This window comes from Eretmochelys imbricata, chromosome 9 (genome assembly GCF_965152235.1).
Source record: "Eretmochelys imbricata isolate rEreImb1 chromosome 9, rEreImb1.hap1, whole genome shotgun sequence".
Classification (NCBI taxonomy): domain Eukaryota; kingdom Metazoa; phylum Chordata; order Testudines; family Cheloniidae; genus Eretmochelys; species Eretmochelys imbricata.
In genome coordinates, this window is record NC_135580.1 from 33,699,651 (window position 1) to 33,716,078 (window position 16,428).

At 38.9% G+C, this 16,428-nt stretch overlaps 1 protein-coding gene across 1 annotated transcript in view; it reads left to right on the top strand.

Moving 5' to 3' along the window:
• Window positions 1–16,428, top strand: part of PID1 (phosphotyrosine interaction domain containing 1) — a 158,076-nt gene that overhangs the window by 41,572 nt on the left and 100,076 nt on the right. The window contains exon 2 of the mRNA XM_077826479.1: window positions 14,599–14,745. Within this exon, the coding sequence (XP_077682605.1) occupies window positions 14,599–14,745 (147 nt within the window). The remainder of the gene's footprint in view (window positions 1–14,598; window positions 14,746–16,428) is intronic.

A 16,428-nucleotide genomic window follows, 5' to 3' on the forward strand; every position in this document is an offset into this window, starting at 1 on the left:
ATCTACAGACACTACAGGGAAGAGGGATTATAACCAGACTCTCATTCAATGTGTTGGGAAAGCCCTGTCCCTGTTAATCCTATAGAAGAGGTGCCATTCAAAGGACAATATCCAAACAGAAAATCATTATTTTCAAATATTCCTGACCTTTGTTACCAATATCCCATAGGTTATTAAACCAAACACTGAAACAAATCCAGTTAATTTTTCACCATTTTTGCTGTTAGTTTTACTTTTTGTGTTTTCATTCCTTGGAACGATGAAACTGGAATGATCTTTCACTTTTGTATATAACCACTTACATTTTCTTCTTGTGCAACTAGAACATTGCTGTTATGTTTGGGTTTCCAGCTATGATGGGAAATGTTAAAGTCCCAAAATGTCTGTTCGCTCCTTTATCCCCAATGCAATGGCATTGATATCTTGATGAGCATGATACCCCACCAGCAGTTGAAGACAGGAAAAAGCAAAGCTTGGAGCATGTCAACTGACGGTCTGTGACCATTCGATTGCACCCTATAGCGGGCAGGCTTTGCTGAATGTGCAGAGGTCTTTTTCTATGACCAGCCTGTCGGAACATCTGTGGGACATTTGACACTGAATTTGCTTGGAAAGCATGTAGCTGAAGAAAGCTGTGCTATGTGCATGTGCCTGGCGAACTCTAGCTATTGTAGTGAAAAATGTAGTAAAGGTAAACAATGAATAGGCCTCATGCACAGCTCTTGCCTTATTCACGGTGCTTCTTATAAGATAAAAGCTATACAGCTCCTAATGTGTATGGGGAGCCTTTCTGAGGACCTTGCAGTCTGTTCCAGCAGTGAGTGTTCAGTGTTTTGATAATGTCTAGCCAAATTGTTCCACATTTATTTTTATGTTATTTCTTTGTAAATGCCTTTTTACCACAAAAGTAAGAAACTGTTTACAAATCTTCAAGCCAGATCACATCTTTTCATAGTAATATCTCTATAGGAGACAGGCAATGCTGTTAGGTTCCCCTTGCGGTTTCCTCTGTATTTTTTCCATTGTGGGGTCAGGCTGACCTCATATGGAAGAAACCTTGGAGATGCACATCTTATACATGTCTGCCATGTGTGTACAGGACCTGTCATTAGATACTGTCCCTCTGCCCTACTGCCATGTGAATAAGGGTTTCAGAACCAGACACTTTATGACCAGTTTGAGCTGCCATTTACACCTCTGCTTAATTTGGCCTGCAGACTTAGATGAGAGTTGCATCTTGTTAATATAGGCAACAATTAATTTAATATGCAGAGTATAGCACTTACTTCAATTTGGAGTCTAAAATAAAGCTATAATATGTAATTCAATATTAGAATAGTTGAAAAAACTAATAGATGATGTATGTGTCCTTTGGGCTGAGCAGTCAGAATACAAAGAGCAAGAAACTGCAAAACTGAACAGACAGACATGCTATAAAAACCATCACTAAATACAAAGTTAAATTGCTGAGAAAACATTTTTTGGATGGGGAAACTACTGCTTTTATTTATTTATTTATTTATTTATTTATTTATTCGGGCTAGAATTATTTAGGTTGGTGGTTGGGAAAGGGGAGTTTTCAGCAATCTCTTTATAATTAAAGGTATTAGTTAATTTTATTAGAGCTCATATAGCTTTACAGCTGCATGCACTGGAATTGATGCTAAAGTAACTTCATTAATAAGCTTTTGTGGTACGTTAGATTGCTATAGAAACAGGAGGCATGGAGACAGCAGGGAAACGTTGGCCAGGCAAGTATGGCTAGCTATTCATTTATTTTAATTTCTTTGGCTCTTTCATGTCTGCTTAAATCACTGCCTAACATAGGTAAGTTGGAGACCATTTGTGTCCTGGGTATTCAGAATTTTTTGAAGTATTATATAAGAGCAGTAACATATTGTGGAAGGATCTTGAGAAGCTTGGAGGTTTAAAAGCCAAAAATGCTTTCCTTATGCATTGACAGTCTATATTATTTCCTTTCACCAACCCTGAAAATGTCGTGGTTTTGTTTGCAATAATTGACAGGATTTGCACCAAGAAGCCTTTAAAAAAAACAGCTCATTTACATTTTCATTTCTACTGCAACTTCATCACACAGCAACCTTAGCCAAAATATTCAGATGCAAAGCTTCTTCTCTTTTTTCAAAGCAGAATTATTTAAATGAAGTTATTGGGAATGGATTGTATTGAAAGTGGTCATAAAGCTTTTTTTTTTTTTTTTTTTTTAAGGGATCACATACTGAGAGTATTAAGGGTCTGATCCTGCAGTCTTTCTCTATGCAGAACTCTCGTTGATTGCAAAAGAAGTGAAAGACTTGCAGATTTGGGTCCTTTATCACAAATCCTGAATTTGGTGAGGGGAAAGTGCAAGTGGAGAGGGTGAGCCCAGGTTCCTCTACCAATTCTAAAAAGACCTGACAACAATAGGAGCCGTTACCTTGGTGGATATTCCAGCTGGGAAAGACCTTGACTATTCAAGGACCTAGACCTGATGTTTCTGAACTAAGGTGAAAGCTCTGAAGCCCTTGCAGTCACTGAAATACTTCTCTGTGATTGGACTTTCTTTTGATATATTCCGAAAGGGCTGGACTGGAATGTGTGGCCTAACCAGGTGGCTGAGCCGTAAAAGAAGGGACAGACCTCACAAGATGGAACTATAACTGAAAAGGGGAGATGTCAGGGAGGGAGACAACTTGCCACATCACTGTCTGACCACCACTTGGTATGGTGGTGAGTGTTCTCCTTTTCAGTGCCCAATAGGTAAACTCCACGCTAAGAACAGAACTGAGATTTGATGATACTGTAGTGCTTTCATGTAATTAACCAGACAGTTCTTAGAAGGATAGTTCATGCTCATTTCCTATAGAATCGCCTTATTTATATTATAAATTCCACTGTAGGCCACTGACTCATGACCTATAGGAAGTGGGAAGACCTGTAGGGTAAAATCCTGCCCCCATTGAAGTCAATACAGGGTTTTGTCACTGACTTCAAGGGAACCAGAATTTTACCCATAGATTCTGGGGCATGTTCACCAAGGGTTTTTTCTGGTCATAAGCCACTGGTGTGGTGTGTGTGTGTGAAATTGGAGTGCAGCAAAGCAGCTACAATTTAATTTACTAGGGGGGGCTGCTAGGGACCAGCACAGCCTGAGAAGGTGGCAGCACTGACCAAAATAGACTCATGGCTAGAATACTGTAGAGTGTACTGTAGAGCTCTGCCCCACAGGAGACCCTCCGAGAGAGCGGAGATGATAACACTACTAGTCCTTTCCTGGAGAGAATCCCTCCTCCAGTGCAGAGGACTTAGCTGGGGTAGGGACATGTCATGCACCCTCTGTCCGTATACCTGGGGTAGGTGGTGTGTCTTCCTAAATAGTCTGCTTCTGTTCAAAACCATACCTTCTTAGTGCTGCCTGCTCTCTTGGGGAGCTGTGGTGGCTCCTTTCCAACAACCAAATGGAACCCTTGAGAACATCAGTCGTAAAAACTCAGGTTCAGACCAATGAAAGGCAATACTGTCAATTAGCAACAAAGGTCAATGAAACAATTAATTGTTTTATATAAACAAATGGATTATCATCATGTTAGACGCTCCCCATCATGTAGCTGTGAATCTAGGAATTTGGTGGACTTTCATTTGGCTCATTGTGTTTAAAAGCTCATGTAAGCTTTGTTTTGGGAAGAGACTCACCTCCTTTGTGTCCAGTATATTGCTAAGCTCAAAACAAGCTCTTTTAAAGGTCAGTATAAATTCCCTGTGTGGAACAGGCACCTCACTAACCCAACCCAAATCTTTGGTTCGCAGGAAAAGCCTTACAGAGGCGGTGAGGGAGCACGTCACTATATAACTGTTTAATGAGTTATTGATTTATTGCTGAGAAATGAAGAAGAGCAGGAATATGACTAAAATGCTTTTTGAAAAGGGTGGGTTAGGGAATGCCTATTTTTCTGGTACATATTGTACTAGATAGGTTCAGTCTGCCTGTCGCAGAGAATGGTGAAAGACCTTTTTAAGGCATTCTCTGACGCAGAAAATATTGGAATGGCTCCAACAGTAAATTGAAAAAGAACTAGCCTTGTTCATGCTGCACGATTCCATTGTTTTAATATTGTGCTTTCTCTATCCCATAACATTCCTACTGGAAACTCAAGTTAGGGAAAAAATTATTGGAGGATGTCTGAGAGGTTAGCTCAAAATAAAAATGAATAGACGTGACATATCTGTGCCTCCGTGTGTTTTATTTTGCTCTTTCTCCTTTTTGACATCTCTCATTGCTTCATTTTCTTCACTTCCTTTCTTTCCTGTTCTGTCATCTCTGTTTTCTGGTTTGCATTTGACCAGGTAAGTGTACATAAATACTCAGGCTTGCACAGATGAAATTCTGGCACACTGATCCTTTCAAAAATTTTAATCCAATTTAAGAATGCTGATTTTTACACACACACACACACACACACACACACACACTGTTGCTTGGTGACAAAAGCTGGTGATGACACCTGTGTTAAATGACGTGAATGTCGTCTCCTTTGTTGATGTGCTTTTGAGCCAAGTTTGCTGTAGCATTTTCGTTTGCTCACTGCTGGAGTTAGTTTAAATATTATTAGAGATGGAAGGAAGAAAAACAAGAAGATGCTGTAACATACAAACGCCATGCTAGGGTTAGTGGAGTCCAAACAGGTGTGAAAACTTTAAACTATTCATATCAGATGTAATCCTATGGATCCAGGCAGGGCGTGCAACTATTGTAAAATTGATTAAGTGAAAGTTATTGTACTTTGTTCCTAGCAATATGAATAATCTTTATATTATTCTACTTAAAATTATTTACTGTGGACACAACATCAGGAGTATTCAGCAATCAATTTCAAGATATACAAAACAGTCAGCAATAAAAGAATTTAAATTAATATTATTTAGTAATTAATAATGTAATTTCATTTGCATACTTAATGCTGACACTGAGAAGCTGCTTTTTTTTTTTTTGCATGGGAAGACAATAATAATAGTCAACTAAATATTGAGTCCGGCTAACCCAGATGATGATATTGATAATGGGGCTCTAATTATCTAGCACTTAGATCCAAGCTGTAAATTTGGCATCTGAATAAGATTCAGAGATGTTTTCATCTGTGGTTTTGGGTTTGCCTGTTGCAGAGATAAGATCGGTCATGCACTTCTCATCTGGATCCATGCTTCCCCAGGGTTGGGAGGGTGTTTGCATCTTGGCTTGTGTTTTGTTTGAGCAGCAATCCTGCTGACTGGAATCACATAAACTTGGTAACAGAACCAAGTAATCCAAGCCAGAGCAAACAAGTACACAGCGTATGAAAACAAAATGTTTCACATGAATTAAGTTGTCATGAAACACAAATTCTTTGAACTTGTAAGAAAACAATGCAAAGAGAGCATCAGAACAGGGGACTGTGTAACCATGGCCACTGGCAGAGCTTGCGACTTGTATTTATAAAACCCTGATAATTAGAGTTATTGAAGACAGCATATGACATACCACAAGAAGGAGCAAGATATCTGCCTACCGATTGGCATTGATAATGAGATGACATGTACCTTAGTGCTCACAAGCAAGGATGCCACAGAAGGTCCCACTGAAAATGTTTTTGAAGTTGAATTGGCTTCTCTTCCCTTTCATGCCAGTTCCCTTCAAAATATATATTTACCCTCTTCATCTTAAACAAGCCCAGCTACGATCGTTCCCCTTCTGCCTCTCCAGTGACAGCCCCGTCTCCCATATGCCATTCCCATCTTCCCCCTCTCACTATCTGTGAGATTCCATCTGGATTTCACTGTTGCCTGCATCCCCTTATTTTATACTCCTGGTGATCTCATCTGCTCACATGATACCAGCTACCTTCTTCCTTTTCTTTCCCCCGAAACATTCTCCATTCTACCCCTTCTCTGTCACTTACTACATTGTCTCCCGCTGATAATGCTAGCTTCGTTCTTCTGTGTGTCAGCTTTACACACAAACATCATCTTCCATATGGCTTCATCTTACACCTGGAACAAATCCTACCATGTTGCCTATAAGAAATCTGATGGTTTCTTATGATAGCTAGGGTGAGCGTCACTGAATTGGCACTTTTATTATTATTTATTATTTATTGAAAAAGTAATACCATTTTGCAAACACAGTCATAAATATTGTATATATTTGACTGTATTCTTAGCCTCCACTGTTCATATGTCACTTGAAGCAATTTGGGGCAGGTACTAGGCCTTCTCTTCATATGTTTGTACAGTGCCTTGGATGTCACCTCAATCCTGATTGGATCTTTGGAGTCCTATTGTAATTCCAATCTTAAATAATAATAATAGTAACTAACACACCTAAAATGCCAAAAGTACTTTTAGTTGTGAATCTATCCTTGAGTTGCTCTGATTGCCATTATAATTTTGATAGGGTTTAGAGACATAAAACAGGAGTAATTTGCTAGTTTTTCACTGAAATATCTGCTGTCATCAGAAAGAGAGTTAAAGAATTTGGTTTGATATATTAGCAGACTATATGTATATGTATCTTAACAAGAGACAAGACACAATCTTAATAACCAGCTTTCTAGAATTTGATCAGTTTTAAAAAGATTACCCAAACCGGATTTGCTTGAATATTAAGAATCATGACATGATCGTGGATTCTACAGACTTGTATGCATGGTAATCAGCTTTGCATTACAGAGAGATTGCTGATGGAATGAGTTTTGATGCTAAGTGTGTCCATCTCCTTTACAGAGAATATTATTGTATTGTCCAGTGGAATGTTATGTGAATGACTAATAAAGAACAAATAGATACTGTACAGTAAAGTTGAACGAACAGAAAATAGTATTTAAAGTGTATTAGCAATATTTGTTGAAACAAAAACACAGATTAAATGTGGCATTTATTTGTATCCAGTGGCATTTGCTTTAAATAAAACAAAAAGCCTAGAAATAGGTATTTTTTCACATACACAGTGCCAGAATTTTTCCATTCTAGGTGAGGACTTAAAATGGGGGAGGATTACTCTGAAATCCTGTGCCTCTGATTATAATCTCATTTACACTGATGTCAGTGGAGTTATATTTGTATAAAACTGATGTAAGCAGTTCTGGGGAGTACTGAGCTTCTGAAGGGGTCTGCGTTTTGAACAATGTGTAAAAACAAAGTTTTGCTCACCTGTGGTCATTAAAGATACCCTGGCATTTTTGTAAACAGCAAGGCTGTTAACCCTGGTGTCTTGGTCAAAATCCAGTTGAAGTAATTCCGTCAACTGCGTTCCTAAATTGATTCTGCAGTTTCCGTTGGATACACTCTCCTAACCTGCTGTGTAGTTTTTTGTGTTTCACGCTAGAGCTAGCTGGACTTTACTCATAGGTGAATGATCTCTGTATAGAAGTGAGTGCAATGCTAAGTGTTTTTTAATCTTTTTGAATGAAAAGAGCTTTAGATTGAATTGGCATTTTGCTCCTGCAATATGGCCTTCAACTGGAAAATTTTTTCCAATCTTGGGTGCCGCATGGGTTGAGTTGCACTCCTTTGTTGTAAAACCACCTTGTGGGGTTAATCCATCTTTCAACTACTTCCAATTCAAAACATATTCTTTGATACATATTAATATCTTACTGTCCTATGTGTTGCATCATTTGCTGGTCCATGGGTACATGGTCAACCTCTAGCAGAATTCAAATAATCTTAAAACATTATGCCTGCAGGTGTAACCACTAGCAACATTTTGTGAAATATTTGATGGGTCTTGAGAATACAGATAAAGTTCCAAGTTTAAAATCTTCAGGGTTTACATTATCACACATAACAGGGAAAATGCAAAAGCAGCTGAGCTTTTGTGTATTTTTTTTTTTTTTAAAAAAAAGGTCACTATGGAAATCTTGTTAAAATGCAGGTCAGATTATAATCTCACATACAAAGGTGATTTTCCAGAGTAACTCATTGAAGCAATGAGTTTAGAATCTGACCCACTATCTCTAAATCCTTGTATTTATTAATGATAAAGGATAAGAGAAAGTTGTAGTCTACGACTCTGATCATAGTATTGGGGGTCAATTTGATTCTGATGTCGCACAAGTGTAAATCAGGAGTGATTCCATTGGAATCAGTGGAGTTACACTGTTGTAAAATTGGTGTGGGTAACAGTGAGTGATCATTAACTAATGTGAGTATTGAGAATTGCTACTTAAGCATTAAAGATGAAAAGCAGTGCACAAGTACTAAATATTATCGTTAGAAAGGCATGCTCGATATTTTTATTCTCCAAACAATCTTTTTAATTGTATGAGGTCATGATGTTTTCTTTTAGTCCTTTGGCCATGGAAATGATTTTTATTTTCATTGACATAGAAACATGCCTTTCTCATGATATTTAGTACTTGTGCACTGCTTTTCATCTTCATTGCTTAAGTAGCAATTCTTAATACTCACATGGGAATGATTTTTATTTTCATTGACAAATTAGAACTAAAAAACATAAAATGTTAATGTTTAGTTTTAATTATAACTTATGACTTAAAGTGTTTAGTACATATAATTTCCAAATTGATAGCTGTGGAAAAAATAATCGTTTTAAAGAAGTTCTGTATTTGAATATTTGGAGGATCGCTGAATGAAATATGTGATGAAAACACTTAAGATTAGAAAGTTGTGGCCCTATGAATGATTCATCTATATAGCTGATCTTTGTGGTCTGGTGCACATTTCACTATTATTCAGTACAAGACTAAAGATTACCGTGCAAGACTAAAATTTGCTGTCACTGGGGCAAGAAACACTTTGAAGGCAAGACCCCTGAGGAAAAATGTACATACTGCACTGTACGTACTGGTTGTGCATACATCACATACAGTGATCTCTCTGGTCAGCTAAGGAGTGGGGCTGCTTGGCTACAAAGAGGGAGATTCAACCTTCTAGAAAGGAGGTAAACTGAATGGAAGAAGGTAATGTGAGAACCTCAGTGATTTCAAGAAGGGCTTGAAAGACCAACACCATGGTTTTGTGTTAAGGTAGCTTCGTGGGACAATTATTAGCCCAGTAAAGTTTGTGTAGATTTTTAAATTGAATAGGTTTCAGATCCTGCAAACATGAAAATACAATTATAATTACCACACTAATCCTGTCTGTATAATTCTTTGGGAATCAATTAAACTAGTTTACCTGCTCAAGGAATTTGAAACTTGCTGAGAAGCTTTCGGTGTTATATTGCTTATTGGCTCTTTGTGTTTCTTGTAAACAGGCAGACTGAATCAGCAACACCATCTACATGGATGGAATATAAATTTCTGTACAGTTCTGCTTCCTTGAGGATTTTCAATATAAGAACTACCATATGAAACTGAGTAGTTCTAGCACATAAAATGTAAATGATAACAGTGTGCTTTATGTATTAAATTGGTATAAATCATGCTTCTTAAGAACTGAGTGAATTTAACGTTCTTTAAAGGTTGTGGATTGACAGCACTGGAAAGCTAATGTCTCAGCTTTAAAATAAAAAGGTGCACTGGTCACCATTAAATGTCTGCATTTGCCAACAGTTTCCACTAAAGATACCAGTTAGGAACAGGAACTAAGGCTCACATACACAAAGGGCCTTCAGTGTTGCAGTTTCTAACTTCAAGGTGCCTTGCCACTCAATGGAATTTCAGTCCCAGGTTAGGTGCCTTGGTTCCCGATACAATGAATGGGGAGGTTAGGTGCCTAAGAATAAGATCCATAAAAGCCAGAACACTGACCCACCCACTGTGAGGGGTGTGACCCAAGCACTGCCCCTCTCCAGAAGTTAGGTGCCTATCTCTCCTTGGGATTCTCAGGTGGAGTTAAGTGTTTACACTATTTTTGGAAGAATTGCTGGAATGGGTGGGAGAAGGATGTAGCCTCCCTTATGATGATTAGCTCAGTGGTCAGGGTACTCACCTGGGATGTGGGAGACCTGGGTACAATTTCCACCCTTTGCCTGATTTGGAGCAGGGATTTGAATTTGGGTTTCCCACCTCTCAGGCAAGTGCCCTAGCCCCTGGCCTATAGATATATTCTTTCACTCTCTTTGGCCCAGTGCATATTTAATTATTTATAGACAGTGGAACAGCTTCAAGATGAGAGACCCCACCATAATATCCTATTGCCCAGGGCGCTCCCCTGGGGGTGGGAAACCCAAGGTCAAATGCCTGCTCCAGATTAACCAAGGGAAGAGGAGGGGAGCAGGGGGGAATTGAACCTGGGTCTCCCACATCCCAGATGAGTGCTCTAATCACCAGGTTAAAGGAAGATTGCTCCTGCCAGCACTTCCTCCTCCCTGGCTGTTTTGCTTGAGTTTAGATGTACTCTAAGAACACTTATCAGATCAGGCCATGAAGGCAAGACAGCTAAGAGAATGCCTTGTGTGAGGATGTTGCTGGTCTTAAGCGGCTGGGTGCTTAGACTGAGGTGGGTGTGCACATGCTCACTGGCAGAAACTTAGGCACCTCTGTGTTTAGGTGGCAGCTCACCACAGGTTTTGAGGATCTTAGTGGCACTTAAATTTTGGAGTTCGTGCATAACTGCCACTTTAGGTGCATAAGTCCCTTTGTGGATCTGACCATAAGGCACTGATTCAGTAATGCACTTGAGCGTGCTCTTAGGTTTAAACGCATGAGTAGACCCATTGACTACCCAAATACGCTTCAATGCTTCTACTGATGTACTGAAAGCTAAACAGGTGTTTAAGTACTTTTCTTAATTTGGGACCTCACTGTCTGGCATCTGCTGGCAAATCTTTACTTTTTAATGCCAACTACAATATGCCTCTTAAAATGGCAGTGCAAATTTTCCTTTCCATACCATCAGTGTATCCCAGGCTAAAGTAGGACATCCTTTAGGTCTGAGCGGTAGTTGTGTGTGTTGTGTGTATTCATTCTAGGCATGCCCTTACTGAGGAGACTAACAACTAGTTTGCACTTTACTGTCAATTGCAGTTGTTGGGTTTTTTTTGGCATTTGCCACTGTTGACTAGATTGAAGACTAAGGCCACTCCATCTGACTTCACATGTAATAGTGACAAGATGGCAAAAAATATTCTTTTCCCCTTTTTAAGCCTTTGTAGATGGTTGGTAATATATGAGAGAAATAGATCATAGCTTGGATTATCATAGCTTTTTCTCACTTTTTGGCAGTGTGCGATTTTTTTTTGTCCTTGCAAGTAATCGCAATGAAGATGAGAGGCAAGGTGAGCCATATCTGGGGTCTGATTCACTGAACTCTAGAGGAATCTATTCATAGGGAGGGTGGGAAATGTTCTTGTTAAGAGCACTGTTACTGTATCAAAGTCTAACAGTGAAATACAATTAATTAAATAAAACAGGGCTATGGGAATGATTCTCTTTTTATCTCATTTAAGAGTCCCCCCCCCCCCCGCCCCGCCACCTTTCTTCTGTTTTCTCCCTAAAGTGCTTATCTATGGAAACAGCAATTTTGGCCCATGGCGATGGAGTGGCTAGGAAGTGGGTTAGGATTTCATTTTTAGTTTGAAATGCTTCCAGCCATGAACTCTGTTTGCAGCCAGAATCAGTCCACCAGTAAAATAGTACTTGGTGAAAGTTTTAAAAAAAAGTTTGAATTTACACCCGTCTCCCCCAGCCAGCCATCCACACACATTGAAGAGTAGGGCTCCTCTGGGCCGGAGTTCTTGGGTGCTTTGATAGAACGGACATGTTGTTCTCAAGGTTGTGTTATTGAGGGGAGATTAATAAAACCTGTGAAAGAATGTTGGCAAGTGAAGGACTGTGGTAAGAAATTCTCTCACAGCTCTGTGATCTGCCCATGTTTCAAGCCTGTATTACTCTTTGTATTATTTTTTATGTTTTCTTCTGAAGAAATAAATCTCTTTTCTCAGCAGCAAGTTAGCAAATCTGTATCCTATATTTGTAATTTAAGGGATACAGTGGTCCAGGTTAGTAGATTAGCAATTCCTTAACTGGCGTAGCAAGTAATGTTCCATAACTGATCTTACATTCCTCTTTTCAAATTGAGCATCTCAAACTTTGATAGTATTTTGTGCTAATCAAGGGCAATAAGGTATTTACTGATGATTACATGTTCTGTTCATTCCCTCTGGGGCACCTGGCATTGGCCACTGTCAGAAGACAGGATACTGGGCTAGATGGACCTTTGGTCTGGCCCAGTATGGCCATTCTTATGTATTTCTAAGCCTTTACTAAAAACTTACTGAATGAATCTATGACATTCAAATCAATGAACTCCTTATTCAAAATGGAAAGAAATGAAATCAGAGAATATCAGGGTTGGAAGGGACCTCAGGAGGTCATCTAGTTCAACCCCCTGCTCAAAGCAGGACCAATCCCCAATTTTTGCCCCAAATGGCCCCCTCAAGGATTGAACTCTCAGCCCTGGGTTTAGCAGGCCAATGCTCAAATAAGGGTATGTAAAAGAATGTTCCCAGAGAGCTTAGTAATAGCTAACAGCTCTCTTCTCCATAAATATATGTCAAAGTATATTCTTTAATGAATAATCATCTTAAATGGAGTGCTCTTTTGCCTAAGATAATACGTTATTGTGCTTAGGAGAATGAATGGGATAATGGAGAATATGAGAGAAAGTCAGATTAGAAATATGAATACATCTCTTACCAGAGTGAAAACAAAAGGAGTACTTGTGGCACCTTAGAGACTTAACAAATTTATTTGAGCATAAGCTTTCGTGAGCTACAGCCCACTTCATCGGATGCTTATGCTCAAATAAATTTGTTAGTCTCTAAGGTGCCACAAGTCCTCCTTTTCTTTTTGTGAATACAGACTAACATGGCTGCTACTCTGAAACTTACCAGAGTGGACGCCCAAATGGCTGCATAAACAGCATGGAAACATTCAGAGATGCCCTATAGTATGATGACAGGCCATAACTTCATGGGTAGAGTGGGAAAGCAAGTATTATTTTCATAGACCATTGGTATTTCTGCCTTTTCGATACACTTATTGAGTACAATATTCTTCATCATAACAGTCACTAGTACAAAACATTGAGGAACTAAGGATTAAAGTGTTTCAGAGTAGCATATTGTTTTAACAGTCCTTCAGTTAGCATCCCAATGGCATGTTTATGTAAATTATATACAGAGGTTGTTGCTAAGGACTTATCATACATTTTGAATGGGAAATCCATTTAATAGGGTCTTGAGTTTAAAGCACAGAACTGAAAATCAGAAGACAGGGATTCTAGTACCAGTTCTGACACAGTCTTTCTGTGTGATCTTGGGTAAGTCACTAGGTTTCCTGTTTTGTAAAATAGAGACAATAATGGTTCTCTTATTCCTGGGAGTGCAGGAAGGCTGAGCTAAATGAGGTTTACAAAGCATGCTGAAATCCTGTGATAAAAGATGCAAAGTGTAGTTTTATTAATAAAATTTCCTCTGCTAAATTGGAGATTAAAGTTTAGTTTTAGTGAAAATAATCACAAGTATGGTAAAGTTAGTAAAGGTGTATAATTAATGAGGCCTAATTTGGAGGCTGTAATCAATGAAGCTGCTGTTAGAAATAGGTTCTGTATGTTGTTAGTAGTGTCTTGAAAATAAATAGTGATTAACAAACGCTATATATTCCTGAGTTCAGGATCAGTTGAAAGTTGACTCTGCAAAATTAGTTTGGAAATCTCCCAAGAACAGGCTTTCTTTATTTAAAAACTTTTAAAATGTTATATTGTTTTACGTGAGAGTTTGTTTTAAAAACTTGCCATTTAACATTATTACGGTTGAATCTTTATTTTTCATAATTTCCCATTCTAAGCATAGGGAGTACTGTGTTTAAAAAAAAAAAAAAAAAAAATGCTGGAAGTGCCACCTACTCTTATGGACCAATACTGTGATTTACCTGAGTACACTATATATCCTGTTCAGAGTGAACAATGGAAGGGGGTCCAAATTTAACAAGCCAAGGAATCAAAGACAAATGGAGAGGGCCTGACAAGGCATCCAACTCAATGGGAGTGTTGCTGGTGAAGTCCGTGAGAGCAGAATTGAGCCTTGGGGGAGGGGGAAAATAATAAACACTAAAAAAAAAATTCCTTTGAAATGTTGATTGCTGAATTATAGGGCCACAGAGATAAGGCATTTTGTCTTTTTCCTTTTTTCTTCCAAATGTTCTGATTTTCCCATTTTATCTTAAGTAGAGGCTTGCTGGGTGTGGTCTGTCTTTACCAGGAAGGGCAGTTTGTGGAAAGATTCGGTGTGTGACTCGGATTTTGATTGATTTTTAGTGGGATTTGTGGGTGCCCAGCACTCCTGAAAATCAGGTCACTTTCACTTAGGTGCACAAATATGGATTTAGGAGCTGAAAGTTAGGCCTTCAAATTTGGAAATGTTGGCTTCTGTTCTAAAAGATACTGGGCCACTCTTTGTGTGTGTCTTATTTAGTTGTACATGTTTACTCATTTCTAATAGTAATCTATTTTTTTAATTTATAAAACATCCTCCTATTGCAGATGAGGCTTCCAAGGCACTGAATGGACAGTTAAAGACACTCAGGTGAATAGAAGTATTAACTTTCAGTCCTCCTTTGTCTGAATTCAAGTGAATTGCTTTTTTGTTTTGTATTTTAGCATTTTCAGACCATGTTGAAGACCAAGTTGAATGTCCTAACTCTTCGGAAAGAGCCTCTTCCTACAGTGATCTTCCATGAGCCAGAAGCCATTGAGCTGTGCACCACAACTCCATTAATGAAGACCCGGGCCCATACTGGATGCAAGGTATTTGAAAAATCAAAACCCCCAAGGCTCAAGACAACTGTGGAATTGTTCCACACGTATAAGAGGAAAGTGGGAAAAATTTCATTTTGTTATCTTGGAAACCTCATTAAATAATGCTAATACTGTGAGGTTTATAAATCAAAAGAATCTTTGGGCTTTTTTTAATTAACATTCTACTCCTTAATAAATGAGGTTCTCATGCATAGAGAATGAAATCCCAAAGTAGTTTTGCAATCCTGGCAATAAATTGCACTTGGATCCTGGCTTCCAAAATTGCTTATTATACTCAATATGTAAGTGTTTTAGTGATGGTGTCATTTCACCTGGGCTAATTTAAACATGATTATCGGTACTAACACTGAGATGAAAGCTGAGGTTCCCAGGCCTAAGCACCCTGTTTAGTAATCCTTACTAACATACATATATGCCCATTGAAATGGCTTTGCAGGATCAGGCTTGAGATCATATTTAAAAATAAAGAATTAGACCTTGAATCAATTAACCAGCAAGATGACTTTGTCCAATTGCAGCAAACTACAGCTCCTGGAAAAGTGTATTTATTCTCTAAACTGCTTAAGCGCATAAAGTACTTTCTCTACTGTGACTATTTAACAATAGTGAACAGATCTGCCTGTCTGTCTGGGTATATCTGTCTAATTTAGTTACAAAACTAGGTTAGCCCAGTGGAGCCACCGATGTTATGGGAGATTGAGCTGGATTCTCATTTGGCTTGTACATCATCAACAGGATTGTTAGCTAAGTTCCAGTTGCTGAGCCAGATACATACCTGAGCCCAAAGGTAGTGAGAGAACAGTTCTTTTAGTCTTGGGCATCACTTGCTGTGCAAGATGCCAGCTGTAAAATAAAACCCTTTCTGATGTCACAGTGGTAGGTGAAATAGAAATTTCAAGTTACAAGTAAAACTTACAAGACCTTTTGTGCCTGTTGTTTCTGGTAATCATAGACTCATAGACTATCAGGGTTGGAAGGGACCTCAGGAGGTCATCTAGTCCAACCCCCTGCTCAAAGCAGGACCAATCCCAAATTTTTGCCCCAGATCCCTAAATGGCCCCCTCAAGGATTGAACTCACAACCCTGGGTTTAGCAGGCCAATACTCAAACCACTGAGCTATCCCTCCCCCCCCCTGAGCTATCCCTCCCCCCCCCACTGTAATAGCCATTGAGATATTGCCATTTGGTAGAGGTGTGGAGGGAGAGGTTGCTTGATGGTGGTTTCCTGTACTTTTCACAGCATTCTCAGTAGGTAAAGGAAATGAGTTGTGGGTACATTATGAAATGAAATGCTTTACAGTGTTAGGCTGTTTTTTTCCTGGAATGTCGGTCACCAGGATTTTATGAGCAAACCTTTGTTCTAGGAAGTTTGACTTTCTTGTGGCTCTTTGCTGCGAGTGCAGCTGAGAAGAGCTCATGTTCAGTGTCAAGTGCCATTGCTGCATTGTGTTGATACAGTAGAACACAAGCCAAATGAGCCCTACACAATATTATAAGTCATTGCTACTGCCAGAGGTTTCCCTAATGATGTCTTTTGTCCTTTGTGTTGATACATAATGAAATTTGGGGAACATCAGTAGTTAATAGTACGGACTGTGGAGGGTCTGGCTTTCACATTTTGTGTGATGGGCTTTGGCTTAACAACACTTTCTGAAAGGAAATTTAACTCTG